The 27929-nt window shown below is 42.0% G+C and overlaps 2 protein-coding genes across 3 annotated transcripts in view; one reads left to right on the top strand and one right to left on the bottom strand.

Annotated features, from left to right (window-relative positions):
- Positions 1-26967, top strand: LOC110091291 (uncharacterized). 2 transcript variants are annotated; one of them, XM_078387841.1, is made up of 5 exons: positions 2-641; positions 1678-1767; positions 4889-5012; positions 6028-7810; positions 24896-26967. In XM_078387841.1, exons 4-5 carry the CDS (start codon positions 6345-6347, stop codon positions 25686-25688), a joined length of 2259 nt encoding a protein of 752 aa, XP_078243967.1. In that variant the 5' UTR covers positions 2-641; positions 1678-1767; positions 4889-5012; positions 6028-6344; the 3' UTR covers positions 25689-26967. The 2 variants fall into 2 exon arrangements, with proteins under 2 accessions (XP_078243966.1, XP_078243967.1); XM_078387840.1 differs by lacking the exons at positions 1678-1767; positions 4889-5012; positions 24896-26967 and having other exon boundaries at positions 1-641; positions 6028-9347.
- Positions 1-27929, bottom strand: part of LOC110070683 (uncharacterized) — a 394582-nt gene that overhangs the window by 170219 nt on the left and 196434 nt on the right. The gene's annotated exons all lie outside the window — the stretch shown is intronic.

Below are 27929 nucleotides of genomic sequence, written 5' to 3' on the forward strand. Positions count from 1 at the left end.
GGTCATGGCAGCGGAGGGGGGGAAGTTGATCATCCTTTCTGTCTGACTGGCTGCAATCCTTCCCTCTGTTATCTCACCTGTATTGCCTGCACCCCATCACTCAGAAGGAAGGTAGAGGTGTGTGTTTGTGGGAGGGGGGGAGGAGGAAGAACCCTCCTGGAGAAGAGGCTGAGATAGGGGGGGGGAGAGAGAAGAAGAAGCCCAAGAGGGAAAGGGGGGTGTTCTCTGGCGTTTCTGAGCGGGATCTCCTGCCTTCAGGGAAAGCAACCAAGCCTTTTTTGGGGGGGGGGGACGTGAATAAACGACACCCGCCTCCCCCCTCCTCTCCTCTCAGGAAAGCACAGAGGTCACGCTCTCTGTATTTGTGTGCAAGGTAGAATTAAATCTCTCTTTTGTGCCCCTCCCTCTTCCACAATCCCCCGAGCCCAATTTGGGTTGGGAAGCCCCGCCCACTCCGCCTCTGGGAGTTTTGGGGAAACAGAGAGGAAGGCAAGGGGCAGAGCGTCTCCTCGCCGGAAGAGGAAGCAGGGGGCGCTCTAGGCGACGGGCTTCCCCCTTTCTTTGTCTCTGATCAGCTGCGAACTTGCCGGGATGGCGGTTGGTCTGACCGTTTCCTCCCTTTAGGTGAACACTGGAAGGCGGTGAGACTTCGGTTGGGATGTTGAAGGAGGAGGAAGGGGGGGTCGTGAAAGGCTTTGCCTTGGGAGGGGCGGGTTGTGGGGGTGCTTTTTAAAAATGAGCCCCCATTCCTCGTGCAACCCCGGTCGCCAACCGCTCATTAGTAAAACGGGGGGGGGGGTTCGATCGCCTCAGGCAGAACAAAAACCAGAGCTGGCTGGAAAAGATGGGAAAAAGATCTTACATAAGAACGAAGAGGAAAGGGGAACATTTAGGGAGGCAGTGATGCTTTTAAAACTTTTTAAACCTTCGGGGAAGAAGGAGTGACAAGGCATAGTTGTGAAAAAGAGTCCTTTATAAAGCTCTCTCGGAGGTGGGGGTTCAGGTTCCTCTGCTCGACTGCGTTGTGGGCGCTTCAGAGGTCCTGCCTCAACAGGTGAGGTTCTTTTCATACCTGCAGGGAGGGAACGAGATGAGTCGGGGAGCCCCCCCCCCCAGGTGTTGCCAATCACCCGACTTCTCCTTCCGCCAGAAGAAATTGAGGGTAGGAGGGAAGAAATGCAATCATTACCACATTAGGAGGATTCTTGAGATCCATGCAGCGTTCAAAACAGGGTTCCCCATTGCCATGCAGGGATTTGACCCCTTCAAAGACATCCTAGATTTCAGGCAAATTGGCTGGATCACTCCCTGCCCACTCAAGCTCACCTCCACCTACAGCTCCTAACTCCCCTCCTTTCCCTGGGTGTGTTAAGAGAGAAGTTATGCTTCCCACCATCCAGGCCAGCTAACTTGAATGACCAAATTTTTGTCTCTAGGTCTGTGAGAGGTTCCTCCATCTTCCTCTTTCCCTCCTCCCTCCTGGTTGTTTCTTCATTAGCTGCCTCCCCCCCCCCCTTTTTTTTTCTCTGCTTTCCAAAGGAGGGACAGAGAGAGAGAGAGAGATGGAGATGTAACTCCATGTGATATGAAAACTACCAAGCCAGGCACTATTAGGAAATGTCTTTTGTTTGCTTTATCTAAGATGCCTCCAGACTGATTGTTTTTCTTTTCCCCAAGGGAAGGGTTGAAAGTGAGTAGATCTCTGTTCACTTCTCTCTGGACGAAAAAGGAATAACCCAATCCTAAATCCCTCTTAACATTTCCAAGGTGAGCGAGATGTCATTCTTTATTCCAATCATGGCATTGGAAGGAATCTTATAAGGTCATATAACCCACTCACCTGCTCAGTGCAGAAAATAAAATGCACTTAAGAGATAGCTGCCAAATTTTCTCTCAGCCTCCTGTTCCACTGTTGTACTGCTGAAATAGTAAGCAGGTTTTTCCTGATACTCAATCAAAATCTGGCTCCCTGAGTGCATTAATTTGTGTCCTACACTCTAGTAAGACTGAGAAGAGACCCTGCCTCTCTGTCCAATAACTTTTCAAGTTTTTGAAGAGCGTGTTCATATCACCCTTCAGTTTTCTTTCCTGAAGGCTAAACATGCCCACTTCTTTCACTCGTTCCTCCTGGGGCTTGGTTTCTAGTTCCTCTTCACTTGTCTTTACTGCCCCCCCCTCTGAGCCTGTTCCTGTTGGCCGGTATCCTTCTTAAAGTGCAGAACTGGCTACCGTAGTCTATAGGAGAGCTAGCAAATGCTGAGTGGAGAGGAAGGAAGACTTGACGTTGTTTTGAGACGACACCCCTGTCAATGCAGCTCAAAAGAGACTTTGCCCTGGATTTTTTTGTATGTGATTCCCATAATAACAGAAAGGTAGTCGATGCCCCATCAGAAATGGGGAACAACAGGAAGATATCATCCTTGTTGAGTGTTCATAATGCTTAGGTACCATATTTCTCTGAAAATAATACAGGGTCTTATATTTTTGCTTCAAAAACGCATTAGGACTTATTTTCAGGGGATTTTTTTTTTCATGTACAACAATCTACATTTATTCAGATACAGCCATGTCATCTTCTGCTGGTTGCTGCACAATGGTTCAGGGCAGGGTTTCACTTAACTGGGACTTATTATATATAAACATCCTGAAAATCCAGGGGCTTATTTTCAGGTTAGGTCTTATTTTTGGGAAAACAGGATACATTGATGTGGAAAGAGATCTGCTAATTTTTTTTACCAGGAATGTGGCTTTAAGGGAAAAAGGTCTCTGTTCTGAAAAATGAAACAACTCCAGTCTTCACCCACAGCTTCCCTGTTTGTGTTCCTAGTCAAAGGATGGAGAATATAGGGGAGGAAACCAAGTGGTTCTATATATCTTCAATTGTTTTACATTTTATTAATAAAAGTATTTTAGTAATGGTTTTATGCAGTTTGAATTATGCAAATTGTCGTTCTTCAGGAGACGGCTGCAAAGTTTTGATACTAGAGGAGATAATAAATATTCAAAAGTAATGAAGAAAGCTTTGTGTTTAAAATGAGTTGCTAGAGTGAGAAGGCAGAAATGATATGGTGAAACCTAACCATCACACCTTTGAGCATAAATGAGCAGAAAACATACACCTTGTAGATCAATTGGACGGGGGCCAGACTTTGGCTACGATGTTCAGACACTGTGAGTAAATACTGTACAAAAATATATTATGTGCACGCACACTTTGATATTCCGGACATAGAGATATCATATTAGCATTAAACATGCCCAAAAACTTTCACATCTCAACAGAGGACAACACCGTAGCAGACCATTGAAGCAGTCTGCATATCCAAGCCCACAAAAGGGCTCTGGATCACCTTGTTGTTCTTACGCTGTGTTACAAGTGGGGCACCCCCTCCATGGATGTCTTTGCTACTACCATAACCAAGGAATGCAGCCATTACTGTTCAAAAGCAGGTATTGGCAGAAGATCATTAGAAGACACCTTCATGACACAATGGTCTCCAAGTGTCTTTATATCTTTTTCCTCCTTTCCCACGTCTGCAAAGAATTATAGTACAGTGGTGCCTTGCTTAAAGAGCACACCATTTAATGATGAATCCACATAGCGATCTATTTTTTTAGATCGCTAATGCGATTTCATTGCGATGTTTTAATGGGTAAAACATCGCATTGCAATGTTTTTTTAAAAAGCTGATCAGTGGTTCCAAAATGGCCGCCGGAAGCCCAAAATGGCCACCACAACCATTTTCACGCCCTGCCCTCGCTTACCGAGGGCGCAAAAATGGCGGCGCTATGGAGGAACTTTGCTGAACGGTATGTTTGGGCCCCATAGAAACGCATTAAACAAAGTTTAATGCGTTCCTGTGGGTTTTTTCGATCCGTTTAGCAATGTTTTTGCATAGCGACGATTAATCCGGAACGGATTAACGTCGCTATGCGGGGCACCACTGTATAATTATTACTATAAACTAGAAAAAAAGAAAGAGAAAAAGTTAGTATAGATGAATGAGGAAAAGAGAGGAGAAAAATAAAAATAAGGAGAATTAAAAGATTTGGAAGGGCAGAAAAACAACAATTTTGGCCCATCTTCTAGTCCTTCAAAAATATAGTCCTTTCTGCTTCAGCCTTCTATTTTTTATTTTTATTTTTATTTATTTTTTGCTTAAAGGTAGGGTTAAATCCTGACTTTCCTCTTTTTCCTGCCAGAATTTCCAAGCCTTCAACAGGTCTTTACCTTCATCACAAGAGTAGATTTCAAAAAGAATCTAATCTTTCCAAACTTTCCAAACAATCAAACCAGGATGACCCCATTGGTATTTGAGATTATTTTTGATCAAAACTGCTGTAACAGGCTTCATGGATTTTCTCCATTTCAAGACGTCATTACAGAAATCTTGGAAAATCTGTAGCTTTATGCTCCTGTAGACCAGCTGGTCTTGTTTTTATTTGATTTATCTTATAAATTGTTCTTTCTTTGTATAAAAAACTTCACTACTACTGGTCTTGTTCTAGGGCTTGGGGATTACCAACAAAATTAGCCCTTTCTATGTCCTGTTCATTCAAGTGTTGTGTACCCAATATAGACTTAACCCAGGTTATAATCTCTTTTTTGAGGTCTTGTCCATTTTGCAATTGAAAATTCATTATTTTAATATTAGACCTTCTGGAATTATCTTCCAGATAAATCAATTTTTTTTTTGTTTCGCTGATTCTCTAATCCAAGCTGGTTATCTTAAATTCATTTGTTTCTGCCCTGTCTCCAAGCTCTTTAACTGTCTAACATTTTTCCACTCCTGTGTCATTCCTGAAACTTGATCTTAACGATTATTAATGCTTGTTTCAATAGATTTGGCTCATCTCTGCTTGTTCTAAACCTTGACTCATTTTACAGGACATGTCCTTCACAATCCGCATCAGTTTGCCCATTGCTTCCTGTTTATCTTCAGGTTGGGCTGGTGAAACTACCCTCGTCGAGCATTCCAAACTGCAATCTGACCGTTTGTCAAAAGTTTTAGGTAAAGCTTTATCTCATCTCCAAGCAGGAATTTTAGCAGCCTTATCTTTCCTCTTTGACATAGAGAAGAATAATAATTAGGAGTGAATATTGTTGTTGGGAGCTTTTCATAAGAAGCAGGGTTCTAAAGAACTCCAGCAGCTTATCAGACTCAAATGCGAATGTAATGTTCAACTTTAAATCAACACAGTCTTTAGAGAATTATACTAGATGTACACATTCCTTATCTTTCCCTCTGAAGGTTTATGCAGAAAAAAACAGTCTTGAAAAGGAAAAAATGCATCTTAAAACCTATTTAGAATGTCGGTGATGTGGAGGTTCAGTTCTCAGCTACTCTCAACTAGGACAGGTACAGAGAAAGACAACAATGGATGATTAGGGGACTTGAAACTAAGCCCTATGAGGAGAGACTGAAAGAAAGAACTGGGCATGTTTAGCCTTGAGAAAAGGAGACTGAAGGGAGATCCGATAGCAGTTTTCAAAGACTTTAAAGGTAGTCTTAAAAGAGGAGGGGCAGAATCTCTTCTTAACCATCCCAAAATGCACGAAACATAATAGAGAAACCCATGTTTTGAATATTAGGAAAAACTCCTCAGTGTTAGAGCAGTCTGAGCATGAAATCAACAACCTTGGAAAGAGGAGGGAATATTAAAGCAACCATATTGCTGATATCTTTTAATTTTGATTCCTGGAGAGTGGCTATCAATGGCCCTATAGAATCTTAGAATCATGGAAAAGAAGTTGGAAGGGGCCTACAAGGCCATCAAGTCAAACTCCCTGCTCAACAAAGGAATACAATCAATGCATATTTGCCAGGTGATTATCCAATATTTTCTTGAATGCTCCCAGTGTTGGAGCACTCACCAACTCCCAAGGTAACTGGTTCCCACAGTCGTACTGCTCTATAGGCCCCTTCCAACTAAATTATTCTATGTTTCTCTTCTTCTGAATTGATGAACCATTTTTATATGTTTTAATAGGTTCTGTGCTATATTCCTCTCTTTTTTAAAAAACAGATAACAAACCAGGAGAAACAGAAATCTCTCTATTCTATTCTACCTCTATTTGGAAAGTGACAAGAACCAACTGAAGCAAGAAAAGAAAGCAGTTAGACACCTGAAAGCAGACAAAAGATAGACTGCAAGTCAAACAATGACACTAAAGAGTACATCTCCAATTTCACAGAATGCGGATTTTGACAAACTCCTGATGATTGGGAAAAAACTTCAAGGAAAAGAAAGGAGAAGCTGCATCACAGGCAGAAAAGCGTTAAAATAAAATTCACATATCAATAGACACGGCTAGGTCTACACAAAAAAAATTAAATCAATGAATGGAGCATGGAAAGAGCATGAATATGAACAATAATTTTTCAAGTGAAGAACCCCTCAAAGGGGTGAAGCAGTATGAATGCCTCCAGTGTGGAAAGAGCTTCAGCCAAAGGAGTACGCTGAGTTCACATCGAAAAACCCATACAGGAGCGAAACCATATAAATGCATGGAATGCGGAAAAAGCTTCAGTGAGAGTGCTGTTCTTAGGTCACATCAAAGAACCCATACAGGGGAGAAACCATATAACTGCATGGAATGCGGAAAGAGCTTCAGTCAGAGTGGTTGCCTTAGGTCACATCAAAGAACCCATTCAGGGGAGAAACCGTATAAATGCATGGAATGTGGAAAAAGCTTCAGTCAGAGTGGTGATCTTAGGTCACATCAAAGAACCCATACAGGGGAGAAGCCATATAACTGCAAGGAATGTGGAAAGAGCTTCAGTCAGAGTAATAACCTCAGGTCACATCAAAGAACCCATACAGGAGAGAAACCATATAAATGCATGGAATGTGGAAAGAGCTTCAGTTACAGCAGTAAACTTAGTTTGCATCGAAGAACTCACACAGGTGAGAAACCATATAAATGTATAGACTGTGGAATGAGTTTCAGTCAGAGTGATACCCTTAGGTCACATCAAGGAACCCATACAGGGGAGAAACCATATAAATGCATAGAATGTGGAAAGAGCTTCAGACAGAGTGGTAACCTTAGTTTGCATCGAAGAACTCACACAGGGGAGAAACCATATAAATGTATGGAATGTGGAAAGAGCTTCAGTCATAGTGGTAACCTTAGGTTACATCAAAGAACCCATACAGGAGAGAAACCATATAAATGTATGGAATGTGGAAAGAGCTTCAATCACAGTGGTAAACTTACTATGCATCAAAGAACTCACACATGGGCGAGACCATATACATGCATAGAATGTGGAAAGAGCTTCAGTCAGAGTGATAATCTTAAGTCACATCAACGAACCCATACAGGGGAGAAACCATATAAATGCATAGAATGTGGAAAGAGCTACAGTCACAGCAGTAAACTTAGTTTACATCAAAGAATTCACACAGGAGAGAAACCATATAACTGCAAGGAATGTGGAAAGAGCTTCAGTCAGAGTGATAACCTTAGGTCACATCAAAGAACACACACAGGGGAGAAACCATATAAATGCCTAGAATGTGGAAAGAGCTTCAGTTGGAATGGTAACCTTAGGTCACATCAAAGAACCCACACAGGAGAGAAACCATTTAAATGCATAGAATGTGGAAAGAGCTTCAGTCATAGTGGTGACCTTAAGTCACATCAAAGAACCCATACAGGGGAGAAACCGTATAAATGCATGGAATGTGGAAAGAGCTTCAGTCACAGCAGTACCCTTAGTTTGCATCAGAGAATTCACACAGGGGAGAGACCATATGAATGCATGGAATGTGGAAAGAGCTTCATTCGGAACGATATCCTTAGGTCACATCAAAGAACGCATACAGAGGAGAAATAATATAAATACATGGAATGTGGAAAAATCTTTATTCACAGTGATGTTCTTAGGTTATATCAAAAAACTCACACTGGGAAGAAACCATATGAACGCATTGAATGTGGAAAGCCTTAATTAGTCAAATAGCCTTAGTTCTCATAAGAGAAATCAGATGGGGGAGAAACTGTAGGAATACATAGGATGTGGATTGAGATTCATTGGAAGAGGTAATCTTAGCTGTCTGAAGTATTCAAAAAAAACTTAATGGGAGGCAGACTTATTGACCTAAAACTTGCTTTTTGAAAGATGCATCAGAGGGGCATTAAAAGTGAAAGCTTTTAGAAAAATTTCAGCTGGGGATATAGTTATATTACATTACAGCCCCTTGTTTTGGTAAAAAAAAAACAATACTGATAAGTTAATAAGGCAAAAGCAACTCATTGAGTTCTGGGTTGGATCCCACTGGAAAGAATAGACAACCAAATGCTGACGTTATGTGAAACAGAGAGAAAAGAGAAAAAATGGAGAGAGTTTGGAAGTGCCACCTGTGATGTGTTTTATTTCTAACGTCAATTAACAAAGAAATACAAGCTCTGGTCTCTTCAGGCCCTGGACTGCACTGGATCAGAGGTGACCAAATTCTTTGACCCTCAACATCTGAGCTTCTCAGAGGCTAGGAAACCGAAGGGGCAATAGGCTGGCTGGAGCCAAATCTGTGGCAAACAGAGCAAACTGTACATGTGCAAGGAGCATTCCTGCATGGACACCACTGACTATACCTGCCCAGGACAAAGTAGAGCCAGCCCCCCGCATGCTTCAGCTCATCCAGGTTCAGCCCATAGAGACAGCCCACAGGGAAGATGCCTACAAGAAGGATGACCCAGGATGAGACGGTGGGCTTTGAAGAGTGCTGCATCGTTGTCCCCATTGCTCTTCCTGAATGACTGACGCTGAATATCACAGTTGACATTTCTTTTAAAATTATTCATTCATTTTCCATTGGGTGAGGGAAGATCATAGGGAAGGGGATTTGGATCAGGGTATTGGGGTAAATAAAAATACAGAATGTGATAGAGATTAGTATATATTATTTCTTTTGCTGATTTGATTCCTTACTAAGCTTACTTCACAGTTATTTTACCAGTTTTTCTAAGTCTTTAAAATATAAAATTAAATATTTCTAATAAATTTTACCCATTCATGTTCTCGTATCTCATTCAGTTATACCAAGTTTCCAGCATATTTCTAGCCTCAGCAATTTCTTCGTCTTTTAATACTTCAGTTAAAATATCCATCTCTGCTGCTTTAAAATATCTTTTGAGGTATGGCGACCAAAACTGTACAGAATACTCCAGGTGCGGCATTATAATGTTAGCTGCTTTATTTTTAATCCCCCTTTTATCTCAAAACTGTTACTATATATTAACTGCTTTTATTTTGTCTGTTGTGAGCTGCCCAGAATAGACAATGTCTATATAGGCGGCATATAAGTGCAATAAATAAATACATAAAATAATAAAATGATCCTTAGCGTGGAAATGGCCTTCTTCACTTCTACCACACACTGGGTTGGCACTTTCATTGAGATCTCCACCATCACACCAAGATCTTTTTCCTGATCCATCACGGACAACTCAGAACCCCTCAGGTGATAACTAAAGTTTTGATTTCTTGCCCCAATATAAAATACTTAACCTTTTCTTATATTGAAATGCATTTACCATTGTGCCGCCCGTTCTCCCAGTTTGGAGAGATGCTTCAGGAGCTCTTCACAATCCCTTCTGGTCTTCACCACCCGGAAAAGATTTGTGTTATCTGCAAACTTGACCACCTCATTGCTTATCCCTGTCTCCAGGTCATTGAGGAATGGGTTGAAAAGCACCAGTCCCAGGACAGATCCCTGGGGCACAGCGCTCTTCCCCTCTCTCCATGGAGAAAAATGGCTTATTGACACCTACTCTCTGTTTCCTGGTTCTCAACCAATTCTCAGTCCATCAGAGAACCTGCCCTCTTATCCCCTGACTGTGGAATTTCTCAACAGTCTTTGGGGATGGACCATGTCCAATGCCTTCTGAAAATCCAGAGAGACCATCTCCACTGGTTCACCCGCATCTACATACCTGTTGACCTTTTCAAAGAGTTCTCAAAGGTTTGTGCGGCAAGACATGCCCTTACAGGAGCCAGCAGTTTTCTACCTGCAATACCAGCTTAAGCACCCCCCCACACACACACACACACTGGCAGGTGTGGTTTTGACACATCGCAGCAGGACAAGATTCACCAGAAAAAGTTGATGACAGCCTGAAGAGAGGAAGACTGAAGGGAATCCACAGCTGTGACTTTGCAAGACTCAGTATGCTGGGCGCAGGTACCTCAATCCTTAATAAGGTACCCAAGACATTTTCCTGTTTTTACAATAGCATTTTAAAATACATCCAAATAGCTCAGACCAACTTTGCTTTCTTATATTCTACTTATTAATCCAAAAGGGATAAGAGGCGCACCCACAAATGAAACTTTCACCTAGAGATGGAGAAATAAGTTTTTGGATGCTCACTCCTCGAATTGCATGAGAGAATCTGGGGAGTTGTGGCCCAAAACCACAACACTCTCCACTGGCCCCCCCCACCCCAGTTGTTCGCACTGACCTTAGGAAGCTTTCAAAAGAGTGGAGAGGACTTGGTGATTTCCCCCCTTTCAAGCTTTCCCTGGGGAGCAGCAGGACAGAAAGACCTCTAATTTCCCCTTCCTCCCCACTTTCTCTTCTAAAGGCTCCAGAAGACACCCCTCAAACAGTCGCTTCCTCTCACTGCATGTCCTTATTTATATCCTCCGTTGACCATTTGCCACTCAAGCAGGTGGCCTCTTTTGGGCACTAAATCCAGGGCTGATGGAACCTCTTTCTCTCTTTTTCTCACGCACACACACACACACATCCCCCCGTGTATTTTGTGCCAAGACTTTCTCATCCGTTCAAGAGGGTCCCGGCAGGATCCTCTCCCAAGGACCCCTTGCCTGAAATCCTTCTGATTCCCCTCTGAATGTTCCTTCCTTCCTTCCTTCCTTCCTTCCTTCCTTCCTTCCTTCCTTCCTCCCTCCCTCCCTCCCTCCCTCCCTTCCTTCCTTCCTTCCTTCTTTCTTTCTTTCTTTCTTTCTTTCTTTCTTTCTTTCTTTCTTTCTTTCTTTCTTTCTTTCTTTCTTTCTTTCTTTCTTTCTTTCTTTCTTTCTTTCTTTCTTTCTTTCTTTCTTTCTTTCTTTCTTTCTTTATATCTGGATGGCTGGCTGCCTGCCTGCCTGCCTGGCAGCAAACCTTCACTCTTGGGGCATCCATTCTTCCCCTGTATTGCCTGCACCCCATAGGGTGTGTGTGTTTGTATGGGGACAACCCTTATGGAGAAGAGGGGGGAGATGGAGGGGATAGAGAGAGAGAGAGAGAGACGGAGGAAGAAGCCAAAGAGGGAGGGCGGTTTCTCTCAGGCTTTCAGGGAAAGCAAGCGGGGGGGGGGGGACATGAGAAAGGACACCCGCCTCCCCCCGCCTCTCAGCAAACCACTAGTGCTCTGTGTGTGTGTGTGTGTGTGTGTGTGTGTGTGTTTGCGGTAACCAACCTAGACTATCCCAATCTCTCTTTTGCGCCCCCCTACGCCCCCCATCATGCCTAAGGCTGGACTGGAGGAATCCCAAGCCAGAATTAAGATTGCTTAAAGAAATATCAACAACCTCCGATATGCAGATGATACCACTCTGATGGCAGAAAGTGAGGAGGAGTTAAAGAACCTTGTAATGAGGGTGAAAGAGGAGAGTGCAAAAAAACAGTCTGAAACTCAACATCAAAAAAACTAAGATCATGGCCGCTGGTCCCATCACCTCCTGGGAAATAGAAGGGGAAGATATGGAGGCAGTGACAGATTTTACTTTCCTTGGCTCCATGATCACTGCAGATGGAGACAGCAGCCACGAAATTAAGAGACACCTGCGTCTTGGGAGGAAAGCGATGAAAAACCTTGACAGCATCTTAAACAGCAGAGACATCACCTTGCCAACAAAAGTCTGAATAGTCAAAGCTATGGTTTTTCCTGTAATGATGTACGGAAGTGAGAGCTGGACCATAAAGAAAGCAGAACGCCAAGAATTGATGCCTTTGAATTGTGGTGCTGGAGGAGGCTCTTGAGAGTCCCCTGGACTGCAAGGACAACAAACCTATCCATTCTAAAAGAAATCAACCCTGAGTGCTCACTGGAAGGACAGATCCTGAAGCTGAGGCTCCAGTACTTTGGCCATCTCATGAGAAGAGAAGACTCCTTGGAAAAGACCTTGATGTTAGGAAAGTTTTACAGCAAGAGGAGAAGGGGACAACAGAGGATGAGATGGCTGGACAGTGTCTGCAAAGCAACCAACATGGATTTGACACAACTACGGGAAGCAGTGCAGGATAGGAGGGCCTGGCGTGCTCTGGTCCATGGGGTCACGAAGAGTCGGACACGACTGAACGACTAGACGACGCCCCCTGCATCCTGGAAAAATACCCAACTTGTGTTTGGAACCCCCGCCCACTCCGCCTGCAAAATTTTTTCTCTCGCACCGCAGAAAGCAGAGAGAGAGAGAGAGAGAAGCGGGGGGGGGGCTCCCAAGAGGGAATGGGGGGGGGTTCTCTCGGGCGTTTCTGAGCGGGATCTCCTGCCTTCAGGGAAAGCAACGAAGCTTTGGGGGGGTGGAACGTGAGTAAGGACACCCGCCCCCCTCCTCCTCCTCTCAGGAAAGCACCAGCTCTATGTGCGGTCCCTCTCTCTGCGTATGCGTGTCTGTGAAACCTCCCTCGGTACAGTTTTTGCGTCTGGAAGCCCCGCCCACTCCGCCTGCGGAAAGCTTTCTTGGAGGACCGAGGGGGAACAGAGAAGAAATGGGTAGAGCGTCTCTTCGTCATAAAAGGGTGAGCGGTTGGAGTCAGGTGCATTCCTTCATTCTATCTCTATGGTGAGCAGTGACCCCGCTGGGATGGCGGCTTGTCCGGGCGTTTCTTGCCTTTGGAGGACCGGGAAGGCGGTGAGCCTTTTTCGACAGGAGGGGGGGCAGGAGGAAGAAGAGGAGGAGGAGGAGGGGGTCATGGAAGTCTTTGTCTTTGGAAGGGTGGAGGTGGGGGGGGTGCATTTTTAAAACCAGCGCCATTCCCCGTTCAACCGCTCCCCTTTCCATGCTTTGCAGAAACGCAAACCCCTACCCCCCCCCTTTTTCCCCCTTAGTGTTTCCCTTTTGGGGATGTTGAAGGAAGAGCCGGGATCTCTGGGTGGGTGAGTGGGTCAAGATCTGATCCTCAAGGGAAGGTCCGTCTAAAGGCTTCCAGAGAGTCGCTCCACTCCCAGATCACCAACATCTGCCCCATCAGGGTCCGGCCATTAATATAGTATCAACCCCACACCCCCTCTTTTTTAAAAAAGGGTTTCTGATTTGGGGGATATTCAAGGAAGAGCCGGGATGTCTGGGTGGGTGCGTGGGTGTCAAGATCTCACCCTCAAGGGGGGCAGAGAGACAAACCTCCCCATGTCCCCTCCGTGCAAGGCATCCGGGTGGGTGACCGGCGCTCCTGCTGGGTTTTCCTGCGAGGAGACCCCCACCTCTCCCCTGCATCCTGCCTCCACCCGTCAGTGCAAAAAAAGGGAAGAAAGTCCCTGGGGTCTCCCCTGAGTTTCGCCTCCTCCCACTCAAGGTTCAAGGGGCTGCACTGGCGAAAGTTTGGGAAGGTCCATCTAAGGCATCCCGGGAGTCGCTCCACACCCAGATCGCCAACCTCCTCCCCAGTGGAGGAAACCAGGTTGGAAGTGTGCCTTGCAGCGTGAAGGGGAGTGGAGACCATTTTATTATTATTTTTTATTATTATTTATTTAATTTATATGCCACCCACTCTACCCAGAGGTCTCTGGGCGGCTTACAATAATTAAAATTCAATACAATAAAATGATTAAAATACATTTGGGGCAGACCCTGACTCTTACTTGCAAATGCAACCCTTCAAACCCAGAAAACGGGGGGGGGGGGGGTTGGATGTGGCACCAGGTGAGGGAATAGCATCACAAGAGACTACTACAACTGTCCCCCCCACTGGGGATTGCCTGCTGGACCCCAGAGACCCCGGGTGGACAAAGCTGAGTGGGAGGGACAGCCCCATCCCACCAAGTCTCTGGTGATACCCAGGATCAAGTCCCGGGGGAAGGCAGTTCTTTTAGCAGCAAGAATTTCAGCCCCAAGATTTGGTCATCCAGGCTATCTGAGCTGTTTAATTTTGGAGATGGCTTAGAGGCAACCAACATCCTTTCCCCATCCATCTCTTGCATGCAGCTGTGAGTGCTTTTCCCCCCACCATATCTCCCCTTGGCCTGAACAAGTCGTGTAGCTGCTCCTCAATTTGCTTTCCACCCCCCACATACACACACTATGATCTTTACCCTCAAAAGACATCCCTCCACAAGGAGACAAAGACCAGTTTAGCAGCTTCTCCCCTGAACTGGCTATGAGTGGGGAAAATATGTCACACAAGAACGAAAAGGAGGAGGGAGTATTTAGGGAGGCAGTGGTGCTTTAAAACCTCCGGGGAGGAAGGAGTCCCTTATGCAGCTCCCTCGGAGGCGGGGGCTCAGGTTCCTCACCTCGACTGCACTGTGGACGCTGCAGAGCTGCTGCTTTGACAGGTGAAATTCTCTTTTTACCTGCAGGGCTGAGATGAGTCAAGGAGCCCCAGGTGTTGCCAAACTCATGACTTCTCCTTCCACCAACAGAAAATGAGGGAAGAAATGCAATCCATCAGAAGTCCCAGTCTTAAACATTATATTTAAACACTGTGTAAAGGACACAACATTATCTCATGTAGAAGGATTCTTGAGGTCCATGCAGCATTCAGAAAGGGGTTCCCCACTGCCATGAAGAGATTTGACCTCTTCAAAGACATCATAGATTTTAGGCAAATTTGCCGGGTCAGTCCCTGCCCACTCAGCTCACCTTCATCTACAGCCCGCAATCGTTTTTCTGGTTGAGAAATGGGGAACCTCAGAGCTGTGCCTGCCATGCATAAAATCATATTTTTGTGAGTACTCCCAAGATCCTTCTCACCTCTCCCAGAAAGAAAAAAAGGTATTGACTTTCTGGGTAGGCAGTGCTGCAAATGTTGACATTTCAAAGAGTTCTGTCCAGCCCATCCACCTGTCCCATGTCAGCTTCCAAAGGCCCCCCTAAAAGAGGAACTTGCATTATAAATATGGTCTAGTTGGTGGGCAAAGACTTCATGTTTTAAATGGCATGACCAGGAGAATAGCGTAGAGGTCACAAGTGAGAAAGCTTTTGTTTCTTTTGGCAGTGTCAAGCTGGTGAGGCAGTACAACTCAGTCCCTGATTTTAAGGACGACCAGGAAAAACAGGACCAGATTTATTTTATTTTATTTATTCTATTTATATCCCGCCTATCTGGTCGATATGACCACTCTACATTTGAATACATCCCGCCTTGATGCTCACCACAATAAAAGCCTTTCCAGCATTGTGGTTCTATTCAGCTCTTTTATCTCCTTCCATCACCTTGTGATGTAAGGATGAGTCATGAACATCAAGGTCTTCTAATAAAACACCTTTATTTCTTGACAACTTACCAAATCTTTGGTCGAAAGGGTTTCTGTCTCTTGCTTCAGAGATGGACCATAACATTCATCCTCTTCAAACTCTAACAGATTTCCATTTAACATTAAGGTTGATGAACTCCAAACCTTGCCATACCCCTTTGGTGATAAGCCCGAGGCTTCGGGTTGAACTATGTTAGGTGTCATGGGGGGGGGTGAGGGTGGAAAGTCCAGCCCAGCTGTGGCTCCCGTACGTTTTTGCCCAGGTTTTGCCACAACCGTTGTCTGAATGGAGTGGCCCCACAGGGTTTCTCAGGGTTCTCCGTATATTGTCTGTATTCTCTTCTGTGGGTCTCCCATTGCTGCCAGGCTTTGAACTGCTTTCTCCTTTCTCTCTCTCCAGTTTCCACCCAATAGGGAGGCTTTCTGTAGATTTGTCTCTTCCACTCTTTCTCTGACCAGGGGTCTTCCTGTACTATCTCTACCCAGTCTTCTCTGTAGTCAACTTTCCCTTCCTCCTGTACCCAACGAGTGTCCTAGTCTTCCATCTCCAACTGCCTTCTGCCCTCCCCCTTCATTCCTTTTATTCCCTCTATCCTGCTGAAATGGCACTCTCTGGTGTCCCTTTTTCTAAACACCATCCCTGTAAATCTACATCTCCCTTTACAGTAGACAGGTGTCCTTCGGTGCTTCTGCTGGAAGAGGCGGACGGGACACTCTGTGGAGTGCCTTTGGAGGTACTCTCAGCCTCTCAAGCATTCAAATGTCTTCTAGTCAGCTACACTGTTCAGATTGCCCCTGACAATACTCCAGTTTTCACTCCATAAACCAGCAGGGCACAACCTATTCATTCTCTCTCTCTCTCCTTCACTTGGCCATTCGAGTCTGGGAATGGTGCTTTGCCCGTCACGTCGTCCCAGTTGCAGTTCACATCTCAACAGAGGACAACACCTTAGCAGACCATCTCAGCAGTCTGCACACCCAAGCCCACAAAGGGGCTCTAGATCACCTAGTCTTTCTTCCGCTGTGCCACAAGTGGGGCACCCCCTCCATGGTTGTCTTTGCTACTACCATAACCAAGGAATGTGGCCATTACTGTTCAAAAGCAGGTATTGGTAGAGGATCATTAGAACCTTCATGACCCAAAAGTCCATCTTTTTCCTCCTCTTCCACTTCTGCAAAGAATTATAGTAAAACTTTGGGAAGATCAGTCAGACGCACTATTGATAACAACACATCCTTTACGAAAAGAGGCCCTATTAGGACTCTTCATTATAACCACTTCAGTCATTTCTGCTGCCTTAGGGTTTTTCTCTAGACTGGGACATCCCAGGTTTGATTCAGAGGTTAGGGCTCCATGTCTTTCTTCAAGCACTGTAATTTGCTTGCCCTGGGAGCAGGTTACCACTAAAACACTCTGCACATGCTTGGAGAGATCTAATCCGATCACACATAGAGCAGGGATTTGGTCTGACACTGCTACCTTCCATATACCAGACCACCCGTGGCATCTCACTGCTACTTTGGCCATTCACAGTGGGATGGATTTGAAGCAGTCTGGGATATGGAGTCAGATATGTAGTTAGACAGGTTCTGTGTGAAGATGATTTGAGAGTAATTGGAAAGTGCTAAGTGCTATGAAAGTGTTTTTCTGACGCTTCGTTTGAGATAAACGTGAAGGTCGGACCGAGGAGCCCGTGGAAGACCCAACATTCTGAGCTAATTGGCGAAGAGATAAAACACCTGGATTTTCATGGGAATCGAGGGAGGAGGAAGATGTTACAGCATCTTAAGGCTAGTTGGTTAACAGCCATGAAGTGTCAAGAAGAAGGGAGGAGTTAGAGAATGTAGAAAATGGGCAATGGGTTATGTGGGAGAAGTTCAATTTCATGATGATGGGATAGAGAAAGAACTTGATGGTTTGAGCATGTGGCTTTAAGGAGAGAGAATGTAAGTAAAGGGAAAGAAGGAGGTTGGGCTAGTCCACCTTAGCCCAGCTTAGTTTTATTAATATGGGGATTAGTTATTTTATTTAACTATAATAATCTTTTAATATGTTCTTTATGCTAAAGCTTGACTAATATAAATGGAATCCATGAAACTATTTTTCTAATAAAAATAATTATAAAAATTCTTACAAAAGGAGTGGTCTCTTGAACAGCAGGGTCTGGCTAAAATTTAGCCAGACCCTGCTGTTCCAGAGACCACTCCTTTTGTAAGAATTTTTAGAATTATTTTTAGCCACTAAATCCAGGAGGTGGAGAGGGCCACAAACTAGCTATCTTTAAGAGTCCCACCTAACTGAGCTTTTGTGAGTTCTAAGGATTCACATAGCCCATGTATCTGTACTTGCAAAGTACTGGGTAAAACTAATGTGTTCTTTTAAGGTCAGACTTGTTCAAAGGGCTTACGCTACGCACTGCTGAGGTCTTGGGACTTGCCTCAGCGCAATGGTGGTAGATAAGCGGCCCGTCAAACTTTCTGACTGCTAAGCGCTCCTTAGGGAGGCTTGGGCATCACATTCTTCTCCCCCTCCCTTGAGTTTTTAACAGTCTTCACCCCCCACCTCTTCTTCTCACTCCCTTTTTCTTACGCCTGTCATCTCTTCTCTGTCTCCTGTAGGAATGTTTATAAGAGAACCTAACACCAAACATAGGCCAGAAACCACTTCCTGTGAGATATAAGCACATAACCTAGACTCTTAGGAGCCCCACAGGCAGCACCACCGCATCTGAGCTAATGCCTTTGAGGGTGATGTTTTGTTCTACGTATTCTCTTCAGGAATGATGTCTGAGTGACAAATAGTAACTTGGGAAATATGTATCTTTCCCCAGATACTTCACGTTGTCAATGAAAATAGGCTCTGCAGAATTATTCAATAAATCCTGATTGCACTGAATTGTATATTTTTGTATATTTTTATTATTTGATTATTGTTAGCCGCCTAGAGTGGTCCTGAGTTGGCTAGATAAGCGGGATATAAATTAAACAAACAAACAAACAAACAAACAAACAAATAAATAAATAAATAAATAAATAAATAAATTGTATCACCTCTCGCTTTTAGAATGTCTGGGCATTCTGCCAAGTCCGTTTCCTTAGCAACCGTGCTGTGGCGGGAAGAAGCTTCAACTGCCACTCAGTCTCTAAAATCCTGAGGTAAACAAAAAAGAATTTTTCCTTTTTAATTTTCCCCCTCTTTTTTAATTAAATAAAGTACAACATAAACATACGATACATAAACCAAAATATGATTCAACTGTGTTCCCCATCACCATAATCAAGACCTCTTGCAGTAATCTTCTTCTTCCTCCATCTATATTCTTCCTCTTCTTTTATTGTTCTCTTCTCCAGAACTGCCTTGATTCCTGACTGGGAGCTTTCCCTTTTCCTCTTGTTAGCTCATATTCAAGAAATCTGCCCCATATATCATGAAATTTATTATTTTTCACCTCTCCTTTCTTAACCTTTAAATTACAAGTTAACTGATCGTTCATAGCAATGTTCCATATTTCATTATACCATTCTTCCATTCCAATTTTGATTTCCAATTCCTAGCTATTATTAATCTGGCTGCTGTTAATAAATTGGTAATCAGCTATCTAGTCATCATATCTTATTCCACATTCTCAAAAATTGATAACAGAGCTATCTCAGAATTTAATTCTATATCTTTTTCTCTTATGTCATTTAATTCTTTAAAGATTAGTTTCCAAAGTCTTTGTACTGTTTCGCATTCCCACCACATATGAAAGTATGTACCAGTTTGGTTGTTGGGGATCTTTGGCTGTGTTCTGAAGGTTGTTCTTCCTAAAGTTTCGCCAGTCTCTGTGGCCGGCATCTTCAGAGGACAGCACTCTGTGCTCTCTGTGTACCAATTTCCTTCTCACATTTCTAACAGACATTCAGATAACTAGCATTAATTTTATTCAATTTTATCAGTGTCAAATACCATCTTAAACCCAATTTGAAAAAAAATTATTTTATTCCCACTGACATAAATTGTAAAACCCTCATTTTCCGCAACTTCATCCATTCTTCACCATTTAGTCTTTTTGCTAAGTCTTGTTCCCACACTAACTTCAATCCTTCATTCTCGGTCTCTTCTTTTTCTAGATTAGCAGGAATCTATAAATTTTACTCACTACACTCTTCACTGAGTCAGTAGTCTGAATATTTACATACGATAATAGAAATTGCTCATATTATGTATATTGTCTACCTTTGTTGTACAGTGGACCCTTGACTTACAGACTTTTTGAGTTACAGACTTATCTGGCCGCAAAATTTAGGTTTGACTTGCAGCCTGAGAATTGACTTACAGACCAGAAAAAAACCAAAATGGAACAAAAACGGCCTGTTACGGGATTAATTGGTTTTCAGTGCACTGTAGGTCAATGGAGACTTGACCTACAGACTTTTTGACTTGAGAACCGCCTTCCAATATGGATTAAGTTCTCAAGTCAAGACCCCACTGTACTTCTTTACCCATTCATTAGTCCATCTTTCTAATTGCATATAATTCAACCATGATATATTCTTATTTTGAAGGATTGGTTTAATTTGATCTTTCAATCTCATTTTATCCAGCCTGTCTTTTAATCTAATCACTTTTTTCTTTAAATAATTCTAAATAAACTTTCATATTGGCAGGAAAATTCTCTGTTTCAATCACTAATCCTAAGGGAGAGTTAGTGGACATAAATTCTTTTTATGCTTGTACTATGCGGTTAACATAGTCTTTTAAAAGCTTTTATTAATTTCACTTATTTTATGTTTTTTATTTATACCAAATAGATGTTTTTCAGTATCAACCTGTAGTTCTGGTGATTCCATTTTCCACTAAATTAACCTTTCTGGGTTATATATAATTTCCGCATTAATCTTCAGCTGATTAGCCATATAGTAATTGTGACAACCCCAGACCTACTGGAGTATACCACCCTTTAAGTATGCTGCCACCAACCATTCCCTATAAGGAGTCACACAGACCAGGAATGGATTTTAATAAACAAAAGAACAAGGTTTATTGAAACAACAAACAGGGTAAATAAAAGGATCAGGTAAATAGGATACTGTAACGTGGCATAGTCCCACTCATATACATACAACAGATTGGTTCCCCCCGGAACACTTTAAGGTAACGCACAGACCCTGAACCTATCAGTTCTGGCTACCTAGATAGAAACCTGAACCTATCAGGTATGTACTAACTGACAAACAGTTGTACCCAGTCTGACACCCAGACTCCAACTCCTAACTCCTAACTTCTCCACACAAGCTCCAAATATATATACAGTACAGCTCCTCCTCCTGATGTCCCGCCTTCCACTCCCCATAGGATGGAACTTTCCCTCCAAACCCATGACAGACAGGTACCATCAGTGCTGTATGTGACAGTAATTTTTATATTTGGTATGCCTATACCTCCTTTTTTGTTTTATACCAATACTTTTTATTTATTATGGCTTTCTTCCCTTCATTACAATATCTATTGATCATTCCTTGCCAAAGTTTAAAATCATCTTCTGTTAACTGTACTAGTAACATTCTAAATGAAAAATAATAATTTTTGGTAAAATCTTCCTTTTTATTAGCACAATCCTTCCAAACCAAGCAAGTTTAAAATTAGAATATTCCTGTAATTTCTTTTTAATATCTTTTTAATTTATTATAATTATGCTCATTTATTTTTTGAGTATCTTTTACTAAATCTATACCTAAATATTTAACTGATTTACATATCCTAAAATCATATTTATCAATAAACTTTTCTTGTTCTAGTTTATTATGATTAAACATTATTTTAAATTTTTGCCAATTTACATGTAATCCAGTTATTTTTCCAAATATTTCTAAATGATTTTTAATTCTATCTATACTTTCTAATGGGTTTTTACTGTCAATAGGGAATCATCAGCAAATAAATTAATCTTTTATTATTTTCACCCATGCCATCAATTAAATTGTCATTCCTTATTGCATTTGCTAACATTTCAATAATCAAAGAAAACAGAACTGGAGAAAGAGGGCAACCTTGTCTAGTGCCTTGGCCTAAAACTATGTGCTCTGTCATCCCATCATTATCTATTACCGCAATTCCTCTTATAACAACTTTCATGGTGTCCCATAACACTCCTGTTTTACTCCCACCCCATTTATTGACCATATTTCTATCCATTCTTTCTTAGCTCTATCCATTACATCTGTATACTGAAAAATATTGTAATCTATTCTCCATCTTCTAGCTTCTCTATAATCTTAACTTTCATCTCCATCATCAACGCATGATCCGTTATTTTCATCACATTAATATTTGTATTTACTACTTTAGAAATTAAATTTTGAGATATAAACATAAAACCTGTTCTTGAATAACTATTATGTGCAGAGGAATAGTATGCAAATCTTCTTTCATCTCCCTTCAATTCTCTCCATATATCGAACGACTAGATGGGTGGGATATAAATATAATCAATCAATAATCTTTTCAATCCATAGTTTTCAATATCTTACTCAGCTCATCTTTTTAACATTGTTTTATCCTTTACCTTATCTGAACAATATTAAAATCTCCTGCCATAATAACATATCCCTTTCTAACCTTCTCCATCTTTTTAACAAAAGTGTTATAAAATTCTTTTCGATTCACATCCGGTGCATAAACATTTGCTAACATATAATCTTCTTCCCCCATTAGTCCCTGTATTATCAAATATCTACCATTACTATGTATCTTTTACTACTTCTTTTACCACAAATTCTGAGTGTTTAGAGTTCAATATCGCTGCGCCTTTGGATTTGGTAGTCCCAAATCTTTTTTCATAAATGTGTATATTTTGTAGTTTTAGTTCAGTAACTCCATCCTTTGATTGATGAGTCTCCTGTAGGTAAATAATGCCCACTTTGTTCTTCAATAATGTTTCTATTCTTTCACATTTCACATTTAAAGTAGCTACCCTAATGTTTTTCCCCATATCCATTCTATATCCCATCTTTTTTGGTACCATTGTGCATGCCACAAAACAAAAAGAGACCCCCCAAAAAATTCACATTGTACCCCTCCACTTCCATGTGCTGCATTGAGGTTCGACACAAGCTCCAGGGGGAGGAAGATGCCATCCACACCAGTCCGAACCCAAGCCAAATCCTCATCCCTATTCCACCCTACTTTCCTCCCTTAATACCTTCTCCCCTTTTATTTTACTTGTTTATTTCCCTTTAGCATCTTTTCCCCTTAATCTATCCTCCCTCTTCTCCCTCCCCACAAAACAAACAAAACAAGCAAACAAAAAAGGGGGGAGGGACACTAGAGCAAACTAAAAAGGGGAAGGGGGAAAGGGGGGAGGGACTGTATAGAAAACTTAAAAGTTGAAGAGAAAAAGAAAAGAAAAAGAAAAAAGGAGGGAGGGAATGTATAGAAAACTGAACGCACGTGGGCCTGCAAGGATTAGAAATATGAGAGAGAAGATATCTGGACTGAGAAGAAACCATTTGATGCTTGAAGACTCCCTCTCCCCCCCTTTACGCCTTTGAGTGTTTTCCTCCCCACCCCTTCCCCCCTTTGCCCTTCCCCTTTTTAGTTTTCTATACTGTCCCTCCCCTTTTTTTCCCTTCCCTCTTCACCTTTTTAGAATTTTTGCTTTAGAGTCCGATCCCTATCTTTAGTTCCCCCAGAACTGGGTTCAGAAGTCCCGCCACTAAGCTTTTCCACAAAAGCTCTAGCAGGCCGCCCACTACTTCACCACAGATCTCTAACTAAAAACGTACCCAAGACTCCAGAAAATTCAATTTTAAACTTTGGCTTCACTGTGTTGTTTCGTATTCCATCACTGGACACCAATTGTGCTTGGAGGACACCAAGACTTGGTTGTGAGCCTGGTGGTTGTGACGTTTACCCTGTGGCTCCTGCTTGTTTCATGAAACAAAGAGCTCACGCGAGTATCCTGACACGTCCTTTACCTGCCACCAGTTGATTTCTTTACTGACTATATTTCCTATGAAAGACTGGGGTTGATTCAGTCCTTAATTTTGAAATAATAACTGACTGACAACACCTGTATCTTTGATACTTTTGTTTGCAGTTTATTTGGCCTCATCCCGTCTACTGATTTTCACTTTTAATATTCAGAGAGTTTAGTGTCATCCGCATAGTGATCCAAACTCCTCTCCAAGTTAGGTTTCATCTTTAGAAAGGATGCTGGCGAACTAGGACAGGTTCAGAGAAAGGCAACAATGGACGATTAGGGGACTGGAAACCAAGCCCTATGAGGAGAGACTGAAAGAAAGAACTGGGCATGATTAGCCTTGAGAAAAGGAGACTGAGAGGAGAAATGATAGCAGTTTTCAAAGGCTTGAAAGGTAGTCTTGAAAGAAGAGGGACAGGATCTGTTCTTAATCATCCCAAAACACATGAAACATAATAGAAAAACCTTGGTTTTGATTGAATATTAGTGAAAACTCTTTAACAGCTGTCTTATCATGAAACCAACTATTTTGGCAAGTGATGTGAAAATTAAAACAACCATATTGCTGATATATTTTAATTTTGATTCCTGGAGAGGGGATATGAATGACCCTATAGAATCACAGAATCATGGAAAAGTGAAGTTGGAAGGGGCCTAAAAGGCGATCAAGTCCAGCCCCCTGCTCAGCAGAGGAATATAATCAAACCATGTCTGCCAGGTAATTGTCTAAGCTTTTCTTGAATGCCTCCATTGTTGGAGCACACACCAACTCTCAAAGTAACTGGTTCCACTGTTGTACTGTTCTATAGGCCCCTTCCAACTAAAGTATTCTATGCTTCCATTCTTCTGAATACCTGAAGCATTTTCATATGATTTTAATAGGTTCTGTGCAATATTCCTCTTTTTTAAAAAAATCAGGTAACAAACCAGAAGAACCAGAACTCTATATTCAGCTATTTTAACCATGACAAGGACCAAGTGTGAAGCAGTGAAAGAAAACAAACACCCGAAATCAGACTAAAAGAGAAATTGGAAGCCAACCAATAACAGGGAAGAGTACTTCTCCAATTTCACAGAGTGCTGATTTTTACGAACTCCTTATGATTGGGAAAAACATCAAGGGAAAAGGAGAAGGTACATTGCTGACAGAAAAGCATGCAAATGGTATAAATAGACATGTCTAAAGTGACCCCAAGGAAAAGCTAAATCAATAAATGGAGCATGGAAAGGACATGAATATGAACAATAATTTTCCAGGTGAAACACCCCTCAGAGGGGTAAAGCAGTATAAATGCCTCCAGTGTGGAAAGAGCTTCAGCCAAAGGAGTACTCTGAGTTCACATCAAAGAACCCATATAGGGGAGAAACCATATAAATGCATGGAATGTGGAAAGAGCTTTAGTTGCAGCAGTAAACTTGGTCTGCATCTAAGAACTCACACAGGGTTGAAACCATATAAATGCATTGAATGTGGAAAGAGCTTCAGTCAGAGACATAACCTTAGGTCACATCAAAGAACCCATACAGGAGAGAAACCATATAAATGCATGGAATGTGGAAAGAGCTTCAGTCAGAGCGGAAAACTTAGATTGCATCAAAGAACTCATACAGGGGAGAAACCATATAAATGCATAGAATGTGGAAAGAGCTTCCGTCAGAGTGGTGACTTTAAGTCACATCAAAGAACTCATACAGGAGAGAAACCATATAAATGCATGAAATGTGGAAAGAGCTTCCGTCAGAGTGGTGACCTTACGTCACATCAAAGAACCCATACAGGGGAGAAACCATATAAATGCATGGAATGTGGAAAGAGCTTCAGTCAGAGCGGTAAACATAGTTTTCATCAAAGAACTCACACAGGGGAGAAACCATATAAATGCATGGAATGTGGAAAGAGCTTCAGTCAGATTGGTGAATTTAGGTCACATGAAAGAACCCATACAGGGGAGAAACCATATAAATGCATGGAATGTGGAAAGAGCTTCAGTCAGAGTGGTAACCTTAGGTCACATCAAAGAACACATACAGGTGAGAAACCATATAAATGCATGGAATGTGGAAAGAGCTTCAGTCACAGCAGTAATCTGAGTTTGCATCAAAGAACTCACACAGGGGAGAAACCATATAAATGCATAGAATGTGGAAACAGCTTTATTCGGAGCGATACCCTTCGATCACATCAAAGAACACATACAGGGGAGAAACCATATAAATGCATGGAATGTGGAAAGAGCTTCACTCGGAGTGGTAACTTTAGTTTCCATCAAAGATCTCACACAGGAGAAACCATATAAAGGCATGGAATGCAGAGCTTCACTCGGAGTGGTGACCGGAAGTTCCATCAAAAACACGTAAGGGGAGAAACCATCTAAGAAAGAACCCATACTGGGCAGAAACCATATAAATGCATAGAACGTGGAAAGAGCTTCATTTGAAGCAATAATCTTAGGTCACATCAAAGAACCCATAAAGGCAATAAACCATATAAATGCATGGAATGTCATAAGACCTTTATTCACAGTGAGTTCTTTAAGTTTCATGAAAAAACTGACACTGGGAAGAAACGATATGAAAGCATCAAATGTGGAAAGATTTAGTTAGTCAAATAGCCTTAGTTATCATCAGAGAACTCAGATGGGGTAGAAACTCTAGAAATACATAGAATGTGGTTTGAGCTTCAGTTGAAGAGGTAATCTTAGCTTATGAAGAATTCAAAAAAATTAACTTAATGGGAGCCAGACGTTGACCTAAAAATGAAAACTGCTTTTTGAAAGATGTGTCAGAGGTGCATTAAGCTTTTAGAAAAATTATAGTTGAGGATGTAATTTACATTTTAACCCCTTCTTTTGGTAAAAAAAAACCTGGGAAGTTTACAAGGCATAAGTAGCTCATTCAGTTTTGTGGTTCATTCCACTGGAAAGAATAAAGAACCAAATGCTGATGTAATGTGAAAAAGAGAGAAAAGTGAAAAAATGGAGGGTATTTTGAAGTGCCACCTATGATGTGTTTTACTTCTAGCTTCAATTAACAAAAAGAAACAAGCTCTGGTCTCTTCAGGCCCTGGACTGCACTGGGTCTGAGGTGACCAAATCCTTTGATCCTCAACATCTGAGCTTCTCAGAGGCTGGGAAACTGAAGGGGCAACGGCCTGGCTGGAGACAGGTCTATTGCATCTTGAAGTGCTTTTTAAATTCTTGAAGTGCTAATTATTTTGCAGGAACTGATGTCTGAAAAAGAAATATCATTTTCGGCAATACATTCATCTTCACATGTGCAATCCTCTGCATAAATGATTATTACCATTATTCCAGACTTTTTTCAATCATACCAATTATTTTGATGTAGTTGTCTTTTATCAAAGTACTTAATTTTTTTGCAATCTGTCTTCCAAGTTATTAAACTTTTTTTTCCTCTTTGAAACCTGTGATTTCTACTAAATTTTGGCTCTCTTCTTTCTTCATATTTCTGGTCAAATTTGTGCTGTTTCTTTATTTACTTTTAGTCCAGATACTTTTCCAAAAAATTTAAATGTTTCTGTTAATGTCCTCATTAAATTTATCAGATTGCCCAGAACTGTGTTGGCTAATCTTTTTGTTCCCTTGTGCCCAAACTCAAAAACAAACAAACCCGAAAAACCTGCAGGCTCCAGGCCGCCATGGCAGCAGAACCGAAAATGGCTGTGGCAGAACCGGAAGTGGCGGTGGCGGAACCGGGGATGGCAGCAGAAGGGGGAATCCCGAGGATGGAGATGCTTACAGTCCCCACTTTGGATCTGCTGCCAGCACCAGCTGTTCCAGATCCTAGCCCGCCACCTGTCAAAGCACCAGCACCGTGGCTTCAGCCGCCTGTGCAGATTTCACAACGGGAGGGGAGTAGCGATGCGGCAACTTATGGCTCACATGCCCGCAGAAAGGGCTCTGTGTGCCAGCTGTGGCACGCGTGCCATAGGTTCACCATTGCTGGTTTAAAATGAAGACCATGTCATCAACAAATGCCTGTATTTTACATTCTTCCCGTTACTTTGAGTCCTTTTATGTTGTATTCTCTCTAAATTTTTTAATGATTAGTACAAACAGTAAAGGAAATAATGTCTACAAATAGCCCATTTCACCTCAACAAAATCTTTGGCTGCTTCCATAATTTCTAATTGTTTTAGCATAAAATCCCAATTGACATTGTGAAAGTCCTTCTCTGTATCAAGAAAAGTCATAGCCATCCCTCTTCCCGGTTGTGCCTCCTAATATTCTAATACATTTAATATTGTCCTAATATTATTTCTAGAGATGGGGGTATTTGAATATGAATACTAATACACCCTCATGATGTTGGGAAATCAATAAATGTATAAAACATATAAAGAGCTTCACAGACTACATCGGTCAAACTCCACATTACTACGAGGGGTGATGCCATAGAAGCTTCAAGGGATTGAGAAGGAGTTCAAGTAAGAGCCCGAAAACCGCACAACCATAAGAATGCAAACCTTATTAAAACTGAAAGATCTGAATATTTATTAATTTTAAGATATGAAAAGA

The sequence above is a fragment of the Pogona vitticeps genome, chromosome 2 (genome assembly GCF_051106095.1).
Source record: "Pogona vitticeps strain Pit_001003342236 chromosome 2, PviZW2.1, whole genome shotgun sequence".
NCBI classification, from domain to species: Eukaryota; Metazoa; Chordata; class Lepidosauria; order Squamata; family Agamidae; genus Pogona; species Pogona vitticeps.

What these genes read in the sequence shown, in the direction of transcription:
- LOC110091291 (XM_078387841.1), top strand. Translation starts at nt 6,345, where the DNA reads ATGGAGCATGGAAAGAGCATGAATATGAACAATAATTTTTCAAGTGAA. An exon ending in ATTCGGAACGATATCCTTAG is followed by an intron (nt 7,811 to 24,895) that starts GTCACATCAAAG and finishes ACATAACCTTAG; the next exon opens with GTCACATCAAAGAACCCATA.